At 46.1% G+C, this 23429-nt stretch overlaps 1 protein-coding gene across 4 annotated transcripts in view; it reads left to right on the top strand.

Annotated features, from left to right (window-relative positions):
• Positions 1-23429, top strand: part of DNAH8 (dynein axonemal heavy chain 8) — a 491368-nt gene that overhangs the window by 440566 nt on the left and 27373 nt on the right. For all 4 annotated transcript variants that reach the window (XM_068232705.1, XM_068232706.1, XM_068232709.1 and 1 more), the window contains 5 exons: positions 2026-2178; positions 9447-9602; positions 11702-11818; positions 20421-20522; positions 22613-22773. In XM_068232705.1, the coding sequence (XP_068088806.1) occupies positions 2026-2178; positions 9447-9602; positions 11702-11818; positions 20421-20522; positions 22613-22773 (689 nt within the window). The remainder of the gene's footprint in view (positions 1-2025; positions 2179-9446; positions 9603-11701; positions 11819-20420; positions 20523-22612; positions 22774-23429) is intronic.

The raw sequence follows: 23429 nt of genomic DNA on the forward strand, positions 1-23429 counted from the left end.
ATAAAGTGGTCATACATTTCTCAATGGCCACCAAATCGACCATCAGATAGATCCCTCTCTGATTGAATCTGATTAGAGATGGATCTATTGCCTACCTATTGATTTCCAATAGATTTCTGCATGAAATCTATTGGAAATCGTCCTAGCTCTGCTGCCTCCGCCTGCAAACTCCACTCCGTATAAGGTTTCTTGACCGCCACCGCACCCCCAGGCCATGGTTAGTGTTGCAGTCTCACCTGTCATGCTGGTTAAACTCCTGTCCTCTCCCTGTGCTCTGCATCTTTTTGAATTGCCACAGCGAGCGCTTGTTCCATGAGACACCGGCACATGTTCTGACGTCACTACATGCAGAGGTGTAACGTGGTACAGCTGCCCCCGGTGGCAATTCAAAAACAGGCCGGGCACAGGAGAAGGCAAGGAGTCGCGCCAATGTGACAGGTGTGCCTGCAACACTCATGGGCCTGAGGGGTACATATACACTCGAGTGAGACAGGAAAATTTGGGCGGCTGTTAGCGGCAGAAGTCTGGACGTCGTTCACACACTCCTTTAAATAGCTGGGGGTTTTTTGCGTTTCTTTTTTGCGGTGATTTGTGGTGGGGGAAGTGGTTAAGGGTACTTATCCGTTAGCCGGGCGCATCCTCTAGGTGGCGACAAAACTCCACCAGAGTTACATCTTTCCCTACTATCCATGTCGGCCTTAAGATTAGCTGTAAGGGGTGGGTGGTTGAGATTAGGCATTGATAGTGGGAGAGTTCAGTGTGAGAATAAAGTTATGTTTAGTTTTAGTAAAATATCGGTATGTATTACCCATACAGTATTTTACCATTGTAATTTGCAGTGAAACAATAGAATATCGGTAAATTTACATATCTTCCACTATTGGAGGAAGTTGGGACGCCACTATAGGCATTTTTTTTCCCGGCAATTGGTGGGGCGTTAAGGTTAGCTGAAAGGGGAAGGTGGTGCAGGTGGTTGGGTGGTTAAGATTAGCCAAATGGGGGATGAGGTTAGCCATAGGAAGCAAACAAGTAAAGTGCAAGTCCAAGCTGCCTAAAATTAACATACAATTTGTATCAGCTCAAAACCATTAGTATCGTATTAACTTAATTACTACATAATATTGTGAAATAAGGGAAACAGTTTCTCCCTTATCTCTGCTTTGTTTCCTCCTTTCTATAACCTTCCAAATGGCTGCTTGTAGTTACTGACAGCTCCAGGCTAGAGATACCGAACATCTCACTTGTGTTAGGCCTCCTTTCCACGAACTGTTGAGCCGTGTGCTCAGCAAGCAGTTACCAGGCAGAAGTAAGCAGTTATCATGCAGCAACAAGCAGTTACCAGGCAGCAGTGAGCAGTTGAAAGAGTTTGAGAGGCATTTCACTGCCTATCAACAGTTCATGGAAAAGAGGTCTTACTGCATGCTCTAATCTTTCTGAATTGACGCTTATGAGGTATTTACCTCACTAGTCAGTAATTTCAGTTATCCATACAGTAACAGCCTAAGGGCCCATTCACACCTAAAATCGGTAAACACTAGCGATTAGTACTAGCTTTTTGCCTGGGGGATTTTTCCGCAAAAAAAAAAATCACTGGACAAATTTGTGTTTTGGGGCTGATCGCGATTTGCTACTTTTACGAAGGCTAATTGTGATCGCTCCAGAACCACGGCAAAACTGCTCCAGGTAACAAGTTTGCGCTTGGTGCTAATCGCAAAACGCCCGCGATTGGTGGCAGTGAGAATGCTGCCTAGGGTAACAAAGCACTAGCGCTTTAAAAAGCACTAGCTATTAGCAGGAATTGCCCGCTAATTGGTGTGAATGGGCCCTGAATTGACATTTCACAAAATGTTCTGGAAAACCAGCTGTTTTCTGCTTTCCCGAATGTGCTAATGCTTAGTGAATTGAAGCCAAACTCTTTGCAGAATACTCCTGCGATCCCTCCCAGCTTTTACAGCAGCCAGATATCCAGTATTTGCATCACTTCCTGTAAGGCCAGTTGGGTTTGATTTGATGTTTGTCACACAGGGCGGATGGGTCCTGCTGCAAAACTGCCACCTGGGACTGGACTTCATGGAGGAATTGCTGGAAACCGTTCAGACAATGGAGTCTGTGCACGAAGCCTTCAGAGTGTGGATCACAGCGGAGGAGCACAGGAACTTCCCCATAGCGCTGCTGCAGGTGGGTGTCCTCTATTACTAAAAATATCACCAGACCAGAGATCACTTCTTGCAAGCCAGCTGCTGTACGGGTCACAATCCTCTCCTGGGTTATAGCAGAACACAGTGAGGGTTTCTCAAAGTAAATTGGAAGTTTTGCAATTAACTATTGTAATAGTGGAAAATAGAGTTGAGCTTAAAGTGTACCTGTAGCAAAAAAAAAGTGCCTAAATGGGTACTTACCTAAATAGAGAAAACCCTCTGGATAATCCAAAGGCTTCCCCAATCCCAGCTCGGAGACCTCAGTTGACGGCTGATGCTTGCACAGTAGCGTGGACCCGATCAGGCTTTTTTCGTATTTGGGGTCCGTAGGTTTTCTAGTTCATAATTTCAGTCTCTCACGGAGGAGCATGATGAGTACAGGAAGTCTGCGCTCTTCATTTTGTTCCCTCAGTATGGGTGACAATAACTGTTGGTTCCCCTGAAATATTTATACTAAACATTCTTGTATTGAAATGTTATTTTGCAGCACTGAGTTAGAAATTAATCAAGGATTATGATTGGGTGCTGTGGGACAATTGTATCTCACCCTGGGAAAGCTGTTCTAGATTCCCACCAGTAGCACTGAAGCCAGACATGGAGCTACAATGGCAGCATATATAGGGCCTGATTCACTAACCGGTGCTAACCTAGTTAGCACGCCTAAAGGCTTTGGGCGTGCTAACTAGGGTGCTAAGTAGTTAGAACACACACAGCTGAGTCAGATCGTGCGCAAAGTAAGGCCGCTGCGCGCGAAACTAATACGGCGCACCTGATGCGCCTATAACGGCGCATTAGGTGCGTCCCCCCCATGCGCTGTGTAGGGCGCTTCCAATGCGCCATTATAGGCGCATCGGGTGCGCCGTTTTCGGCGCATCCAATGCGATGCTTCGCGCACACTGGCCTTGCGCGCAAAGTTTTTGCGTGCAGTACTTTGCGCACGATCGCTAATTATCGCGCACAAAGGATTTTTAGGCGTGATAAAGGGCTTTTCACAAGCTGTGCTTTATTTTACAGGATTTGGAGACGGGTTCTCTTTAACCAGTTCATGACCATAGGCTATCCCCTATTTGACCAGGCTATTTTTTTTTTTACAAACTAGTGCTCTGCAGCTTCAATAGCTCGCTGCAGAGCCATACTACTGAGCACACAAATGACCTCCCCCCTCCCTTTTTTTTTTGCCCACCAACAGAGCTTTCTGTTGGTGGGATCTGATCGCTGGTGCCTAGTTTGTTTATTTTATTATTTATTTATTGTTTTTTTAACCATTTAAGCCTTTTGGATGTAGAGGCTACGTCCAAAAGGCCGCATGTGCGCTCCCGCGGCCGATGGCGTGCGTGCACGGGCACCCCTGGGCCACGGTTCGTTAGCCCAGGGATCAATGAATCGGGACATGGTGCCCGATCATTGATCCCTTTCCCCGGCAGAAAAAGCGACGGCTTCTCTTGGAAGCCTCGCTCTTTCTGCCTCGTACGTCCTCCCTACCTACCTCGTACATGTTACACTTACAGTGACCTAATGTAAATAAACTCATGGTTGCCATCTTGTGGCCAAATAGTAAAACTACATCTACATGTTAAAAAAAAATATGTTTACATAAAAAAAATTCCTATTTACGTCCCACCCTCCCAAAAATACCTAAGTAAAATGTTTAATTAAAAAAAAAAATTCCAATAAATTAAAAAAAAAGTTAATATTTACCTAAGGGTCTAAACTTTTTAAATATCCATGTAAAGATGAAATATTTCTATTTTTTTTATTATAAGCTTGTAAATAGTGATGGATGCAAAACAGAAAAAATGCACTTTTATTTCCAAATAAAATATTGTCGCCATACATTGTGATAGGGACATAATTTAAGCGGTGTAATACCTGGGACTTTTAAGCAAAACAATACGTGGGTTTTAATTATGGAGGCATGTATTATTTTAAAACTATAATGGCCGCAAACTGAGAAATAATGAATTTTTTCCTTTTTTTCTTATTCTTCATTTTAAAATGCATTTACAGTAAAGTGGCTCTTAGCAAAATGTACATCCCAAACAAAGCCTAATTGGTGGTGGAAAAAAAAAAACAAGATATAGATCAGTTCATTGTGATAAGTAGTGATAAAGTTATAGGCGAATGAATGGAAGGTGAAAATTGCTCGGATGCATAAAGTGAAACACGACTGAGGGCTAAAGTGGTTAAATAAATGTGTCTACTTTTCTTTTTTTTTTCTTGTGTTCCCCCCCCCCGCCAGCCAATCAGGGCGATCCCCTCTCAGAGGCTTCAGCCTCTGAGAGGGGATGGCAATCAGAGGCTCTCTAAGGGACAGCCAAGTGACACGGCTGTCCCCAGTACAGCGCTGCAGTAGATCGCAGTGCTGTACAATGTAAATAGACGACAGTCTCCTAGATCGCTGCTGGTAGACTGATGACGGAGCGGAGCATTCCCGTGTAAAACCCCTCCCCAGGACTTGATGCCTTTCGAGGTTAGACGGTCCTGGGGCTGCCACCTTCCCTATGCCTATCGGCGTTAGGCGGTCGGGAAGGGGTTAAGCTTATGTCACACCTGGGACTCTATAGCTGTGCTTTGCTGCAGTGCAATTATTATTATTTATGTTCCATTTGCTGTATTTATGTGGTGCTGACACGTTATGCAGCCCTTTACAGATTACATTAATAGACATTACTCACTGTCCCCCACAGGGGAGGGCGTCCTGGCTTGGATCTGATCCGGAGACGTGCTGTGAGACAAGCGTGCTAAGCAGTGATCTCCTGTGCGGCTACAAGCTGCTGATAATGCAAAGTGTGGAACAGCTGCAGCCGGTGTATCTGGGTGCTGATACATTATCACAGGCAAATAAACCTGAGGTCTGAACTGAGCTCTTCAGAGGTGCCCCTCGTCAGAGCTTTTACTTTTCCGATGGTTTTCAACTTAAAGGACACCTAAAGTGAGAGGTATATGGAGGCTGCCATATTTATTTCCTTTTAAACAATATCAGTTGCCTGGCAGCTCTGCTGGTCTATTTGGCTGCAGTAATGCCTGAATCACATCGGAAACAAGCATGCAACTAATCTTGTCAGATCTGACAATAATGTCAGAAACGCCTGATCTGCATGCTTGTTCAGGGGCTGTGGCTGAAAGTATTAGCGGCAGACGATCAACATGGCTGCTAGGCAATGTACATTGTGTAAAAGAAAATAAATATGGCAGCATCCATCACTCTCACTTTAGGTATCCTTTAAGGCTAGGAGTACACTTGTCTGTGTGGAAAACCATGAGTTTTTCTGCCATGAGTTTTCTGGGTTTGAGATTCTGCGCTTTTTTATGCATTTGCATTCGCGTTTGTTAATAAATCTTCAATTTTCAGTGAGGAAAAATACAGTATCATATTTATTTTGTGACTGGTGCATGCAAAAAACATACGCGTGCTCCCAGCCTTCGGCCTCTTTTCCATGGACTGTTGAGCTGTGTGCTCAGCAACCAGTTACCAGGCAGCAGTGAGCAGTTGTGAGAGTTTGAGAGGCATTTCACTGCCCATCAACAGTTTGTGGGAAAAGAGGCCTTATAAATGTTGGTCAAAACGGTGGGTGGGGACTGTAATTAACCGAAGTAAATTATATTTATAAATCGGATTTATTACAGCATTTACCTTCATGGGAAATATGTTATTTCTGGAAATAGTGGTAAAGCCAGTCTTATCAGCACTAGGAATGGCCAATGGGATGCCAATCATCCTGTTGATTATGCTGATTTTAAGCACGCTTCAGGAGCTTCGAAGTGGACCAGTTATAGCGCAGCAGCTAATGATTTTCAGTGGTCCAATTTCCAATGTGCATAATTTAGCATAGAATTTGCATAAGCACCCCTTGTAATATTAACATCAGCGTGTGACCCCTAACCACAGGTCACTGGGTGTCCAGTCTTGATTTACTAAAGGCATCAGAAAGGCTGGAGAGATCTGACACCATTGTCCTGGACTTATGAATAATGAATAGTCCTCTGCTATCAAGTGGGCAAGTCTTGCAATCCCTGCCTTCATCATAATACGAAGATATGCTGGTAGTTCCCCCTGCTTGGTTAACCACTTGAGGACCACAGTGCTAAAACCCCCTAAAGACCAGACCGTTTTTTTGTGAAATTGGCCACTGCAGCTTTAAGGCCAAGCTGCAGGGCCGCACAACACAGCACACAAGTGATTCCTCCCCCCTTTTCTCCCCACCAACAGAGCTTGGTGGGGAGCCGTGTTTATTTTATTTTTTACAAATATTTATATTAGTTATTTTTTTATTAAACTTCCCTATTTATTTGTATTTTTTTCCCCTAACTCCCTCCCTCCCCCAGCCGGCCAATCACGGCGATCGGCTGTCATAGACTTCAGCCTATGAGAGCCGATCGCTCTCTAGTGCCACAGGGGGACAGCCGTGTTTCACAGCTGTCCCCAGTACAGCACTGCTGTAGATCGCAGCACTGTACCAAGTTAAAAGATGGCGGTTTCACTGTCTAACAGTCTCCCGAGCAGCTCTCCGCCCAGGACTTGACGCCAATTGGCGTTAGGTGGTCCTGGGGCTGCCGCCGCGGTCACGCCCATTGGCGTGATGCGGTCTTAAGGTAGTTAATAAATGCCTGTGGCAGCGTTATGTAAACAAGCCGCACATGAACAATAACAGACCAGGAAGAGCCACCACGTTATTGTGACCTAAAACAAGAAGGACTGAAGGCTTCATTCATTTGTTGAAGGTTTATTCTGGAAGAGAAAAGCAGCTTTGCATTCTCTGTACACTTTTTTTTTTTTTTTTAACTGGGGCTCCAGCCATGCTGCTCTTGTCCTAAGACACTGTTATTGACCTGAAGAAGCGGGTTGTTGTCTGTGAAACGCATTGTCCAGTGTTACTTCAAATAAATTATAATTTTTTCCCTTAAATTGTTTGTCACTACAGGGAAGTGATGGCTAACCTTGGCACTCCAGCTGTGGTGGAACTACAAGTCACCTGAGGCAAGCATAACTCGGGGAGGCAGAGGCATGATGGGATTTGTAGTTTTGTCACAGCTAGAGTGCCAAGGTTAGCCATCACTGCTATAGGGTGTATGCAATAAACTGCGTTAAGCAGAATTACTTGCGTAAAGTACAGCAGAAAGCAATATATAGCATGCAATGCATTACACTTTAAGGGCCCCATACACTGGTCGATTTTAGCCATATATCGACGGCTGATTCGACTGTTTTGATCGAATCGGCTAGAAATCGATGCAGCAAAAAGCATGATCGATTGGCTGATCGATCGATTTCCGGCTGATTTCGATCGATTTGCTCGATCAGTCCCGGGCAGAAAATCTGGGTCGATCGGCTGCCAGCAGCCGATCGATCGCCCATGGAGTTGCATTGGATCGAATGGTGCAACACTGCATTTCGATTGAATTTCAATAGATTTAATTTAGAAATTTGATTCCTACTGTGTGGCACACATCAGATTCCTGTCAGATTCAACCTGATAGGCATCTGACAGAAATCTATCTGATGGTCGGATCTGCTGCAAATCTTTAAGTGTATTGCCACCTTTATTCATATTGTGGTAAAACTTAACACAGATTATTCTGCTTAAAGAGAACCTGAACTAAAAATTAAAAGTCAAAATAAGCATAAACATGTCATAGTTACCTCCCATGTAGTCTACTTATCAATCTATTTCTCCCCTCCTGCGTCCTGTTTGTCCACTGTGATCGATGGAATTCTCTGTCCTCCATTTTAAAAAATGGCCATTACCTTTTAAAAACTGGCCATTAACAGCTTCTTGGTCAGCACACTGTTAAACTGTAATATCACCCCCTTGAGCCATAGGGAAACATGGACATTACCTTGCACATTCAGTTGTAACTGACAGCAGCTGATATATAACTGACAGCAACTGGTATATTTTAGTTCTGACAAAATATTGTCAGAACTGGAAGGGATCTCTGTAAGAAGAAAATGGTGAGCTTGTGAGAGGAACCGGGGGTGAGGTAAGTATGTAATATTTATATGCAGCTACATTATGGGCTTGATTCACTAAAGCATGCTAAGTGTTAGCACGCCAGTGAAAAGCCCCTTAGCACGTGCAAAGTGCCTTTGCACACGCCAATATGCGCGCAAAAGTTTGCACGCGCAAAGCCTAGTGCTGCGCAGTGCGCGTGAAACGTTGCACCGTCCGCGTGCAAAATAGCCTGATAAGCGTACTTTGTATGCAGACGGTGCAACGTTTCGCACACGCACTGGTGTGATGTTTCGCGCACCAAATAGTGCACGATCAGTAACAGCTTTGCCCGTGCTTTGGTGAATCAAGCCCCATGTGTTTATTTTACATAATTGTTCTCAGTTCAGGTTCCTTTTAACACAATTTGTTACATACACCCCAATTTGAGATAAGTACTTCTTATCTTTTAAACTGTTTATCATTTTTTTTTATATTTTTATAGGGCACCTCCTTCCCTCTCTCCCACAATTTTTTTTACTAGTTTTGCACTCTGGCTGAGTGACATGTGACATACAATTCTTCTGTTCTTAAAGAGAATCTGTATTGTTAAAATCGCACAAAAGTAAACATACCAGTGCGTTAGGGGACATCTCCTATTACCCTCTGACACAATTTCACTGCTCCTCGCCGCATTAAAAGTGGTTAAAAACAGTTTTAAAAAGTTTGTTTATAAACAAACAAAATGGCCACCAAAACAGGAAGTAGATTGATGTACAGTATGTCCACACATAGAAAATACATCCATACACAAGCAGGCTGTATACAGCCTTCCTTTTGAATCTCAAAAGATCATTTGTGTGTTTCTTTCCCCCTGCATCTCTCATGCACTGAAGTTTCAGGCTGCTCTTTTCTTCCTGCAAACAGCTTTGCCCTTGTTTGTAATTCCTCAGTATGTGAAAGCCCAGCCAGCTCAGAGGACGATTTATCCAGCTTGTAAAAGATAAGAGAGAAGAGAGAAGCTGCCCTAATCTAAATAATACACAGGCAGTGGGCATAGAGGGGCCGGGAAGCGGGGGTTCATATCAGAACCACAACACTGAAGAACTTGGCAGCCTTCCAGACACAGGCCGACAAGTCTGACAGGGGAAAGATACATTGATTTATTACAGAGACTGTCATAGTAGAAAGTGCTGCAGTTAGCCAGAACAGATTAGAATAGCTTTTGGAACTTGTAGGATGATAAAAAACAGGATGCAATTTTTGTTACGGAGTCTCTTTAATTAACATTTATATATGGTCATTTGTTACTCCACAGACTTCAATCAAGTTTAGCAGTGAGCCCCCTCAGGGCATGCGGGCCGGCTTGAACAGGACATTCACCGGGATCAATCAGGACCTCCTGGACGTCATTAACCTCTCCATGTGGAAGCCGATGCTGTACACCGTGGCCTTCCTTCACTCCGCCGTCCAGGTACATCACCGCGCAGGGCCAGTTTTCTGGAAATGCCACAGAGGCCCGGGCCTTGGGCGGCTGCAACACAAGGGGGCACATGGACATGAAATAGGGGTTGATACATATGAAAGAGAAGGGGAGCAATACATGAGAATGGAAGCTGATGCCAAAGGGAGATGTACATTAAAGAGAGGGGCTGCAGTACAGGGATGATACACATGGAAGAGGGAGTTACACACGGAATGGGAGGGGCACTGCTGCACATGGAATGGGAGGGGCACTGCTGCACATGGAATGGGAGGGGCACTGCTGCACATGGAATGGGAGGGGCACTGCTGCACATGGAATGGGAGGGGCACTGCTGCACATGGAATGGGAGGGGCACTGTTGCACATGGAATGGGAGGGACACTGCTGCACATGGAGTGGGAGGGGCACTACTGCACATGGAGTGGGAGGAGCGCTACTGCACATGGAGTGGGAGGGGCGCTGCTGCACATGGAATGGGAGGGGCACTGCTGCACATGGAATGGGGGGGCTCTGCTGCACATGGTGTGGGAGGGGCGCTGCTGCATATGGAATGGGGGGGCTCTGCTGCACATGGTGTGGGAGGGGCGCTGCTGCACATGGAATGGGAGGGGCACTTCTGCACATGGAATGGAAGGGACCAGAGCCGGATTAAGGCCAAATGGGGCCCTAAGCAAAGTGGCAGATTGGGGCCCCCCTCTCTCATGCTCTCCCTCCCCCCCTCTCTCATGCTCCCCCACACACACTCACACTGCGGTGTGCGGATCCCGCAACACGGACAACACGGATAGGAATGTACTTGTCCCTCCGAGTGTTTCAGGCTAAAGTGACTACCATTTAGGACTCCAATCTTGTTGATATACAGTAGATGTATATGTATAGATATTTTTCTACAACCCTTTTACCAGTTCTAATCACTTGAGTTCATGCATATGCAACAACTTTTCTGCTTTTTTTAAAGGGAACCAGACTACTCGTGTATGCTTGTGAGTGTGGAGGAGTGGTGTGGCTTGTGATTGATATAAGGAATAGTCTTTAAATTGTGATGTACCAGATTCATTTTATCCTGTAATTGTGTACAATAAAAATATTTAATCCGTAAAGGGAACTGTAGTAGGTGTTAATATTCATGCAGTATCAGTTCCAGCGCACCTTATATTATATAGATAGATAGATAGATAGATAGATAGATAGATAGATAGATAGATAGATAGAGATATATATATATATATATATATATATATATATATATGTAAATCATGATCTATATTAATTTCCATTTTCCACATCTCCAGACAGAGTCCAGGCTCTTCTCACTGACCTGGAGGCTGGACCTGCCTCAGCCTGCACTTTGCGCTCTCTCTTACTACTGACTGAGCGAGGAGGGAGGAGTAGTGAGAGCGAGCAGCGAGGGGCAATGACTTCAGGACAGGGGACGCCGGCGCACGCTGATTCGCTCTTTCTCTCTGCTGAGGACTGGACTGGAGAGCGTCTGATTGCCATGGCAACGGCGACGCTCAGCCAGCCAGCCTCAGTGTTTGTAGGCACACCGCGGAGCGGAGAGCCGGGAACGAGCGGGCACGGGAGTCGGGAGGGACCGTAATTGTACCAGGCAGAGCAGCGCAGCCAGGGGGGACATCATGATGCACACATTACACAGTGCGCAGCAGCAGGCAGCACAGCATATGAGGCTCAGAGAGGGGCTCTTTAGACACTGATGGGGCCCCAATCGGCTGCTTTAGGTGCCTGGTTGATGGTCCGGCCCTGGAAGGGACACTGCTGCACATGGAATGAGAACCCCAACATACTTGACCTAGGGGTGGAAAAAGTATAAATCTGGCCTTGCCGCTCATCATGCTACGGGGATACTCTGCTCACAGGACTTATAGCCAGACTCCCGGGGCCAGTTATGGAGGAGGTGTCGCCACCTTTCCTAAATGAGATCTGCTTCTCAGTGACAGCCAGTGTTTTCATACAGAGTCCTGATAATGTCATCTTTATTCCTGAACTGACAACGGTAACAGAATGTGTAATTTGTATTGTGCTGTGTCTTCGCATTCTAAAATACGTCTCACAACATTGTGTTATCAGGAACGGCGCAAGTTTGGTCCCCTGGGCTGGAATATTCCATACGAGTTTAATTCCGCAGACTTCACAGCGAGCGTCCAGTTCCTGCAGAATCACCTGGATGAGTGCGGCGCCAAAAAGGTACATCTCACATCACATAGCTCGTGCTGAAATAAGGGGAATTTTGGAGGCAGCTGTCTAATAGATGAATGCATGAATGCAGGTGCTTTTCAGAAGCGGCTTCACAAGCAGTAATGGAGATCTCATCTGAACTATTCTTACATTCTACTCTGTGGACTTCCAACTCACAGACTGGCACCCCTCCAGTCTGAACTGAACTCGGCTGCTCGCTTCATTCATCTTTCTTCTTGCTCCTCCTCTGCTGCTCCTCTCTGTCAAGCACTTCATTGGCTGCCAATTAAGCAGAGGCTCTACTTCAAACTCTTAAAGTTAACCTAAACCATCACAAAAAAAAAGAGTTTCACTTACCTGGGGCTTCTATTAGCCCCCTGCAGCCATCCTGTCCTGCGCCGGTCATTAACGATCCTCTGTTCCCCCGCTGCAGCTTAGTTCTGTTTTCTGCCAACTAACTCTTGGGCAGGCCACTGCTCCTGCATGGTCCTGGCCGCACCCATCCTCATTCGCATTCCCGTCGGCAAGAGTGTCCGGCGCAGTAAGAAAAAACCTTGTACTGCGCCTGCGCAGGACGCTCTTGCAGACGGGAATGTGAGCGAGGACGTGAGTGGCCAGGGCAGGCGTAGTGGCCTGAAACTAAGCTGTGGCGGAGGATCATTGAGGCCCGGTGCAGGGCAAGACAGCTGCAGGTGACTGGTAGAAGCCCCAGGTAAGTGAAACTCTTTTTCTTTGTGACAGTTTAGGTTCACTTTAACTCTAAGGCCTCTTTTCCACAGACTCTTGAGCTGTGTGCTCAGCAAGCAGTTACCAGGCAGCAGTGAGCAGTTGTGAGAGTTTGAGAGGCATTTCACTGCCTATCAACAGTCCGTGGAAAGGAGGCCTAACTTACAAAGTTCTCCACAATATCTCTCCCCTGTACAGCTCCTCACTAGCTTTCAGATACCAACCCAACTGCAATTTCCAATCTGCACACAACCTTTTTCCGCCCTCATCTAGAATCACCTCCTCACATTCACGTTTTCAAGATTTCTCCCAAGTCTCACCCCTTCTCTGGAATCCCCTTCTAAAACACATCCGTCACTCTCCAGCATTTGAAATCTTTAAAGGGACTCCGAGCACTGCAGAAACTATGGGAAGATGCATATCATTTTAAAGCTCTCTTTCTCCTCTTTCCAATGATATATAAACCGCCGCCCTACGCCTTTTTAGTTTTCGCTATTTTTGCGATTGAATTTGCCGCGACCGTGATTTCGAATGCGAAAATAGAGAAAACTAAAAGGCGTAGGGTGACGATTTAGGTGTCATCAGAAAGAGGAGAAAGAGAGCTTTAAAATGATATACATCTTTCCATAGTTACATTGTATTACACAGGGCGACTTTTTCTGCTGAATGGAGCTGCTGACTTTGAGAAAAAGTCACCCTGTGTAATACAATGTAACTATGGAAAGATAGATATCATTTTAAAGCTCTCTTTCTGGCGACACCTAAATTGTCGCCCTACACCTTTTAGTTTTCTTTATTTTCGCATTCGAAATCACGGTCGCGGCAATTTCAATCGCGAAAATGGCTAAAACTAAATGGTGTAGGGCGGCGGTTTATATATCATTGGAAAGAGGAGAAAGAGAGCTTTAAAATAATATGCATCTTTCCATAGTTTCTGCACTGCTCGGAGTCCCTTTAAGCACTCCCTCAAAACTCACTTTCTTGACAAGCATAGGCTCTCATGAGCTGTCATTCCGACTCCAACCTCGGGCCAAGTGGTAATCCTTTCTAAATATAACTTATAAACACATTGCCTCTAGGCGTGCATATTGTATACTACATATTGTACACTACCCCACCTTTTGTTTCCTCTCTATTCCTTTACATTGTAAGCTTGCAAGGGCAGTGCTCTCACCATTTTTTTTTGTCCTGGAATTTGCTATACATTTTGTTCATGTTAATACGTTTGTCACTGTAGTTACTATTTCTATAAACTTTGTATTATGTAGTCTAGATTTAGGGCTCTTTCACATGGGCAGCTAACAAGTGGTGACAGGTCACCGCCTATCAGCTGCTCTCCTGCACTGGCCAGGTACTTGTCAGCTCCCAGTATCGGCGCTGTACAGGCGGCTCCTCCACGAAGTGAGACCCGAGCGCTGCCGCAACCATGCTCAGACTTGACATGTTGCGTTCCCCAGCCACCCAGTAATGCCACTGCGTGTCAATGGTTGACACGTGTGGTGTTACAACCACTGCAATTCGGCTGCATTTATATTTCACGCAAATTGCGGTTCATCCGCCCCTCTGAAAGGGGCTTTAGTGTACACCATTGTCTGTATTAATATGTGCCCCATGTTTGTTTATTAACCCCAGGCCCGGATTTACATCACAGGAGCCTAAAGGCACAGATGTCTTGGTATCCTAGACTTCACCCTCCGCGAACCTACAAACCCCCTTCCAAACCACAACGCAAGTGTGCTGGCTGGCCCAGCTGTCACTTCTCCCTTACCAGTCATAGGTATCTACAGGTGCCCCTTAGCATTAGGAAGCCAATATTAAAGCAGCTCGTGGTGCCCCTGACTGAAGGGAGATCTTGTTAGTAAAATGCAGAGAGCTGGGTGAGTAACCTCTCTTTTACACTCTGCTCAGGACTCTGCATAGGAAAGGATGGAGGGAGAATCTTGGGGAGGGTTGTGAGCCGCCTTTCCATCATCAGGCGCCTATAGACAAGTGCCTACAGTGCCTTATGGTAAATCCATCCCTGATTAACTCTGTACAGCACCACAGAATATGTTGGTGCTTTATAGATCAATAACAATAATCTGACCTCTATCAACTACTGTTTATGAAGACAAATACAGCAGCTGTTTTGTTTTTTAGCTCTAATACTTTTAATTCTCTTCGAGTAGAAAGGCGAAGTGGATTGGCACTAGATGAGGCAGACCTTCGCTGGAGGTTTGGGGGTTACTCACTGTCGGATCAGTGAATAATGGCGCACAGCGCCTATGCATAAAAATGGCGCCGCATTAAAAAGATACGCTTATCGCTATTTATCGTTAGTACTGCATAATAATGGCGCACAGGGAAAAAAGAAGAAAAACGCCACACACTAACGTTACTTATCAATAGTGCCGTTCATATGCCAAACAGCAGACGTTATTGCCCACAGTAACGTTATTTATTAATAGCGCCCTACATAAGCCAAACTGCAGAAGTTATTTAACTGCAAAACGGTGAATGGATTTAATGTAACACTGTCAAGGTTAGGGTTAGGCACCACTGGGGGGTCTTAGGGTTAGGCACCACCAGGGGGGTCTTAGGGTGGATCCATCTGAAAATGGCGCCTGCGAATAATGGAGCACGGTGTTGCTGCTAATCTGTTTGCCGCTTATCGCTATTTAACGTTAAAGCCTTATTGTTATTTAGCGTTAAAGCCTTATCGTTATTTAGCGTTAACACAAAGAACCCTCTCTGTACCTAACCCCTAACACCCCCCCCCCCCCCCCCCCGGTGGTGCCAAAACCTAAGACCTCCCTGGTGGTGCCTAACCCTAAGACCTCCCTGGTGGTGCCTAACCCTAAGACCCCCCTGGTGGTGCCTAACCCTAAGACCCCCCTGGTGGTGCCTAACCCTAAGACCCCCCTGGTGGTGCCTAACCCTAAGGGATCCATCTGAAAATGGCGCCTGCGAATAATGGCGCATGGTGTTGCCGCTAATCCGTTTTTCGCTTATCGCTATTTAACGTTAAAGTCTTATCGCTATTTAGCGTTAAAGCCTTATGGTTATTTAGTGTTAACACACAGAACCCTCTCTGTACCTATCCCTAACCCCTAAGACCCCCCCTGGTGGTGCCTAACCTTAAGACCCCCTAGGTGGTGCCTAACCCTAAGCACCCCCCTGGTGGTGCCTAACCCTAACTACCCCCCTGGTGGTGCCTACCCCTAACCACCCCCTGGTGGTGCCTAACCCTAACCACCCCCTGGAGGTGCCTAACCCTAAGCACCCCCTGGTGGTGCCTAACCCTAAGACCTCCCTGGTGGTGCCTAACCCTAAATCTCCCCTGGTGGTGCCTAACCCTAACCTTGACAGTGGTACATTAAATCCATTCACCGTTTTGCAGTTAAAGAACTTCTGCAGTTTGGCTTATGTAGGTTAGCTATTAATAAATAATGTTACTGTGGGCAAAAACGTCTGCTGTTTGGCATATGAACGGTGCTATTGATAAATAACGTTAGTGTGTGCCGTTTTTCTTCTTTTTTCCCTGTGCGCCATTATTATGCAGTACTAACGATAAATAGCGACAAGCGTATCTTTTTAATGCGGCGCCATTTTTATGCATAGGCGCTGTGCGCCATTATTCACTGATCCGGTTAGGCCGCCATCTTTGTGTATGCTTTATCTGTCTGGTGGGATGAAATAAAGTGGGTTTGCATCGCAAATCATCTGGTGCCCAGACACTTTTTTTTCTTCTACCTACTTTTAATTCTCATAGAATTATCAAAACATACACTGGGAGAATGTTCTGGGTCCACACTAGACCCGGTTGCAGGACGGACCCTGCAGTCCGGATCAGGGGAAGTACCCACCGTACTGCAAACTGATGAAAGTGCATCAGTTTTGTATCAGTTTCCGTTCAGGTTTTTCCCTGACAGAAAACGTCTCTATCATTAGGAAGGAGTGGGAGGATTTTTTGGGCCAATCATAAAGCTCAGGCTATCCGTTTTCACATCCGTTTTTTGCCTGTGGAGCTGGAGATGCGTTTTCTCATTGCTTTCACTACCCCTGCGTGTATCCGTGGTCCTGATCCGTTGCGTGAAAATGCAGCAGATCCGGACCTTCCGTTCAGGTTTTCAAAACGGGTCCCCGCAAACGCAGACGGATCCGTTTTTTACTTGGGTGAGGCTGGCTGCTATTTTAAACATTAGTATCCGGGACTCCGTTTTTCATCAGGTTTGAAAAACGCAGCCACGGATACGTTTCCGGACCTAGTGTGGACCAGCTATGCTAATACTGTGTTGCATTACCCTGTGCCCTCAACTCTTGACATGGGTTCCACTAGATGCTCGAAACATTCCTTTGGGATTCTGCTGACATGATGACATCGCACAACTTCTGAAGATTCTGTCCTCACTGCAAACTCTAGAGAGTGTTGTGTGTGATAATCTCGGCAAATCAGCAGCTGCAGAAATAATGTGAATTATATTTACAATATTGAATAGTCAAAATTATTGAGATCACATTTTTCCTACCCTGGAGTTTAACCACTTAAGTACTAGCGGTCTCTGCCCCCTTAAGAACCAGACACCGCTGGTACAAGAAATGGCGGAATAGAGACAAATACCGCTGCACATACCCGCCACAATCGCCGTCACTGCCACGTGTTGGAAACTTGGGCCAACCACTCTGCCGTCTCTATAACTGCAGAGTTCCTGTGAGCTGTTCAGGAGACGCTTTCATTGGCTCCTGACCCTGCCTATCAATGTAAGCCAATGGAAACCACTTACGTTCATAGACCAGGTCAGGAGCCAATGCAATCGGCTCCTGACCCGCTCACAGGGCTCTGCCGTTATAGAGACGGCAGAGTGAGTGAGCTGCGGCAGGGAGACAGAGGCGAGATCGTCGGGAGCGACGAAAGCGGCGAGAACGTGCGGTGTCGGTGGATTGAAATCTACGCCCTGGCAGCCAGGTAGCCAGCCAAACAGGGTGTAAATTTCAATCACTAAGGTCCTTAAGTAGTTAAAGAAAATATAACAGAAGCTCCTGACCTGTATCTGTATTTCACGCTTTTCACTGCTGCTACGTGATTGTTTAATTAGATAATTGCACGAATGAGCAGTGTTCCCAATAACCTGCTGCTCAGCAAATGTACAGATCAGGCTTAATATTGTGCACACTGTGAGTTACAGGGTCAAAACATCAATTTAAAAACATACGTTACAGTTTAACAGATCTTATAAAGGATCAAGACCTGTTCAGCAGCTAAGAGGAAAATAATTCATAGAGGATTTGTCAGGGGACAGTTTCTGCTGATTCATGACGATTTCAATGTTTCCTGCTTGTAAGCGAGACAAGAAAAAATACAGAAGTGGAGGAGAATGCTGAAAAGGGGGATCAGGAGGGGGAGAAGGAGGAGGACACATAAGCCAGTGGAACCATCACTCAGAAAATGCTTGTAATTTGTAGACAGTAAACTCCTTCAAAGATCTTTCAGTAGGTTTTTCTGAAAGAGAACGTCCGCATTTGGCAAATTGTTCTTTACTTTGAAGAACCTTTCCCCTGGGAAAAAAGTACATTTCTCCCTTGCAGCAAATGAGAATGCAAGCCTTTACTGGTTTATCATAAGTCTCAGTAAGGGATGTTTTGTATTTTTTCCCCACAGAACTAAATGAGTTTGAACAGTTAGGCCTTTGGTTGATCCCTGAGGTCAATGGGACATGTTTATCAAAGTTACCATACCACTACTCCATGGCACTATGGCTCCTAGGATCCTAAAAAAGCTCTTGCCTCCTTCACCAACACTAGCCAACCATTCCTGTTTCAGGATTGTGACTCCAGCCTGCAAGCTTTGTAAAGTCTTCCTCTATGACATCAATCCATCTCATACGTGGTTGGGCACGGAGTCACCTTCCTTGTAGTTATTAGACTTTTTCAACCGCCCTATCATTAGCAAATCAGCATTAACCCTTGCATCCAAAGCTTGCATTTGCAGCAATGTATAATACACAGCTACAAACACTGCCAAATAAAACTTTAGTTCTCTGAAAATGCTGCAAAATTCTCAAATTAAGCCAAACCACTGAAAAATGTCAACGCCTCCTTCCCGGACGCAGGACGGAGCCGCACGGATTACGCTGTCCGGCAAGGACCCCTGTGCTCTTTCATTCCGCCGCTTCCTTGCGCAGTTCAAAAAGCGAAGTCTGGTATCCATAGAAACGAACAACAATAGGTGTCCGTTTCATAGCCAGCTTCGCTACAGGGGTCCTTGCCGGGCAGCGTAATCCGTGCGGCTGCGCCCTGCTCAGCAGGCGGATGCGTCCCACTCTGGACGATGGCTGCGTCCCACTCTCCACAGCGGCCGCATTCAGCACTTTACGGTAGATTGGGGTGACCTCTGTAACGGCACAATAGTGCAGTTGGAGAACGGAAGGACCCTAATTGAGCTGACCAGAGGGGTGGGCAATAACGGCAGCTCCAACAACATAAAAAGATGCCTCCTACTACAACATGAATTAGCCTGAGTCACGTCAGTAAGGTAAATCTGCCGACGTGACTCTAAAGCTGTAAAAGGAATTGGCTGTGTAAAAAAAAAAAAAAAATGTAATCTGCCACAATACATGTTCCTAAGTATGATACACATACAAATATTAATATTATAGTGACAAAAAACAAAGAAATTAGCCATAGTGCTCCTTTAACCATTTGCGCCAAGAGGTCAATTCAGTGTAATTGTCCAGTCTTCACTTCAGGGATCTCTTCTAGAAGATAGAACTCAAAGCCAGTGCATGGAAAATTGGAAAAAACAGTGCAAAAGTTAAGCAAATGCCCAAATAAAGGATTCTGATTGGTTGGTGTGAGCAGCTTCTCTATTTGTACACCTCTTTAGCACCAGTTTTGTTCTAACAGCTGTAAAACTGTCTACATAGCTCCCTACTGTTGCTGTCCAGAAGTTCTACGGTCTGGAATATAAGGTTGAATGAAGCCCTAGAGATTGAGGGGGGGGGATGTCACCTCTTGCTGCCCTTTAATTGTTGCCGCCCTGAAGCACGTGATTCACGTTACTTCATGAAAAACCACCCCCTCGTAGAAGATGTGACCAGCGGGAATGGAGACATGTACCATGCACTAATGGAGCAGCATGCCAAGATAGGTAAGTAGCTAAGCTGCTAAAATGTTTGTTGGAGCCCCGGGAAGCATGTTTTAGATGGAGACCTGGGGGGGGGGGGGGGGAGGCAGGGGTGGACTGGAAGCACTTAGGGGCCCTGAGGCAGTTGCCCAGGTTGCCCCTATAAAAGAGCCATCCCTGTCTCCAGATTACTGTCCTATATATTCATGTATGGCAGAATATTATTTTGTGCTTGGATGTACATGCTGTAGATCAAGGGAAGGGAATCTCTGACTGGGTCTTGGCTTAGGTACAGATCTTCAAATCCAGCTAAAGTGTTGCTCAGAAAAGTTCCGTAAGAGATAACACTTGGGGTCAGTTTCCACTGTTACTAGCCTTGCAGGCCAGTAGTCATAGACACGTTTTTTTTCCAGACCACTAAAGCAGATGCTACGTCTACATTCAGGCAGGGGTCACACTTGCAAAGATTCACCTGAATTTTTCAGCAACACAAAAACACACATAATACTTCCCTATGGAGACTCGCAGGGAAGTGGGGGTAATATGTGTTTTCCTGCTGCGAGGAAAACCAACCAACTGGCTCTGTTGCTTTTTTTCTCACATTACGTTTGATTCCCTATTGCCGACAATCAGCTGCTGTGCTGAAGCTTCAGAATAGTCAGTGGAAAAATCCATGTTTTCTACCAACTAAAGTGCGACCCCAGCCTTAGGGATTAATACATCTTTTCTCTGTCTACGTATCAGTACTATCAGCTTTGATACGGTTCCTGTGTTTTTGTGTAGGCCGTCTCCTGGAGTGCCGTGCACTATATGATCGGAGAAGTACAGTATGGAGGCCGAGTCACAGATGAGTATGATAAGCGTTTCCTCAACTGCTTAACCAGGGTAAGGACACTGTACTCAGTCATATCTATGTGTGTTTTTTATTGTCACCCTGTATATTAGTACAGCAGAGGTTGTCAGGCGCACGCATCTATGTAACTGAATGTTAGCATTTAAATGATTAGTGTACTCATACTTGAGTATGCTTAAAGGGACACTTAAGTCAAACAAAAAAAATGAGTTTTACTCACCTAGGGCTTCCAATAGCCCCCTGCAGCTGTCCGGTGCCCTCGCCGTCTCCCTCCGATCCTCCTGGCCCCATTGGCAGCCACTTCCTGTTTCGGTGACAGGAGCTGACAGGCTGGGGACGCGAGTAATTCTTCGCGTTCCCAGACACATTAGCACCCACTATGCTGCTATATGGTATATGATATATGCTATAGCAGCATAGATGGCGCTATTGTGGCCAGGAACGGGAAGAATCACTCGCGTCCCCAGCCTGTCAGCTCCTGTTACCGAAACAGGAAGTGGCTGCCGGCGGGGCCAGGAGGATCGGAGGGAGACGGCGAGGGCACCGGACAGCTGCAGGGGGCTATTGGAAGCCCCAGGTGAGTAAAACTTTTTTTTTTTTTTTGACTTAAAGAGACTCTGAAGCGAGTCTAAACGGGGGTCCCTTCACCCCCAAACCCACCCACGCAAACGTTAGCCGTGGAATTGGTCGTTCCTGGAGGCAGGGCTAACGGCTGCAGCCCTGCCTCCAGTCGTGTCTATCAGCGGCGCATCGCCGCCTCTCCCCCGCCTCTCTCAGTGAAGGAAGACTGAGATGGGCGTGGGAGAGGCGGAGATACGCGCTGACAGACGCGCGTGGGGCAGGGCTGCGGCGGTTAGCCCTGCCCCAACCAGGAAGCGCTCCCCCGCTGCACCGAGGGGACTTGGGGGTGAAGGGACCCCTGTTAAGCCGCGGGATAGCAGCGTTTTAGCAGGGGCACGCATGCCCCTGCTATCTATGAGGTCTGAAGCGAGATTTATTCTCGCTTCAGACTCTCTTTAAGTGTCCCTTTAAAGAGACACTGAAGCGAAAAAAAATTTGATGATTTTGATGTGTAGTACAGCTAAAAAATAAAACATTAGGAGCAGAGGCATAAGTCTAATTTTGTTTCCAGTACAGAAAGAGTTAAGAAACTCCAGTTGTTATCTATGCAAAAGAGCCATTGAGCTCCACGACTTTCAAAGTCACAGAGAGCTCTGTCTTCTGAAGCTTGTTATCTCAACTGTCAGTCACTGTATTTTATTTTTCTCTCCAGAGGACAGTTTAAAAGTTCACTGGCCTGCTCTGTAAAATTATTTAGAATGTTGAGTAGTGTGTAAACTGCAAATATTAGAGAATAATGCAATGTTATAAAAAACACTAACTGAAAATAAAAATATGAGAATATTTTCTTTGCTACTAATGCTCTAGTAATTATCCGTACTACACAACCAATTCATTATATCATAATTTTGTTTTATGCTTTAGTGTTTCTTTAAAGCAGGGGTGTCAAACTCAAATACAAAGAGGACCGAAATTGTACACTGGGACCTAGTCACGGGACAACTTTAACTTCACCTCCCTCCCTTATAAAAATTCCCAGGTGTCTAAGGGCCCCCCCTCCAACCCCTATACAGTTCCCTGCTGTCTAGTTCCCCCTCCTTCCCCTATACAGTTCCCTGCTGTCTAGTTCCCCCCTCCTTCCCCTATACAGTTCCCTGCTGTCTAGTTCCCCCCTCCTTCCCCTATACAGTTCCCTGCTGTCTAGTTCCCCCCTCCTTCCCCTATACAGTTCCCTGCTGTCTAGTGGCCCCCACACTCCCCTATACAGTTCCCTGGTGTCTAGTGCTTTCCCCCCTCCCTCATTTGCCTTCTCTGGTGTTCTAGGGCTTCACCTCCAATATTATTTACTTGGTGGTCTAGAGAGGGCCAAACATATTGCAAAGTGGGGAAACCACCTGGGGGCCAAATTTTATGGCTCTGAGGGCCAGATTTGGCCCGCGGGCCGGAGTTTGACATGTATGCTTTAAAGTGTCTGACAACCTCATCAGTGAAGCAGTGAACGTATGTTACGGATTTTATACCCCTGCATGTATTTTCAAAAGACGCTCTGTCATTGCTGTAGGCGTGGTTCAATGAGAAGATGTTTGACCCCAGCTTCAGCTTCTATACTGGCTATAAGATCCCGCAGTGTAAGACTGTCGAGCAGTATCTGGCTTCCATCGTGTCTCTTCCTCTGACAGACAGCCCGGAGGTGTTCAGACTACATCCCAACGCTGACATCACGTGAGTGCCTGCATGGTGGGACTGCGCTCCTATCTTACTCTTCTATTACCATGCATATGACTATACATTATTATCAGACAGTATGTCATATAGATAGACATGTCCTAAAGCTCAGGTTAACTCTGTATGTTTATGGTGCTGAACCAGGATAATTCATGTAAAAGTGGGTATCCTGAAAAATGTGCTACCGTATTTTCTGGGATATTAGACCCACTTATTCTTCCCCAAAACTGAAGGGGGAAAGTGGGTGTGTCTTATATTCAAAAGATACGGTATTGTGTCTGCCAGAATCTACTTACCGGATCCTGCCACCGCGTTCCTCTCCCCTCACTCTGGTCCTGGAGCTCCACGCGCGATCCTCTTGTCCTCCTGGACTCAGCAGCCGCCATACAACTTCAGTCCTCCTGCGTGATCCTCTTGTCCTCTGCTATTGGATGATCTTCCCTTTAGCTTCTGTACAGAACGCCAGCTTGCCGCTATACACACGTGGTGCTCTCCTCCTCCTGTACTCAGCGGCCACCTACTGCCGTACAACTGCAGACCTCCGTTTCCTTGGTGACCTCCTACGTGACCATCTTCTCCTCTGCGAATGGATGATCCTCTTCTCCGGTTTCTGTAAACAGTGCCAGCTTGCAGCTATACATCTTTGGTAGTCT

Source organism: Hyperolius riggenbachi, chromosome 4 (assembly GCF_040937935.1).
Source record: "Hyperolius riggenbachi isolate aHypRig1 chromosome 4, aHypRig1.pri, whole genome shotgun sequence".
In the NCBI taxonomy this organism is placed as follows: Eukaryota; Metazoa; Chordata; class Amphibia; order Anura; family Hyperoliidae; genus Hyperolius; species Hyperolius riggenbachi.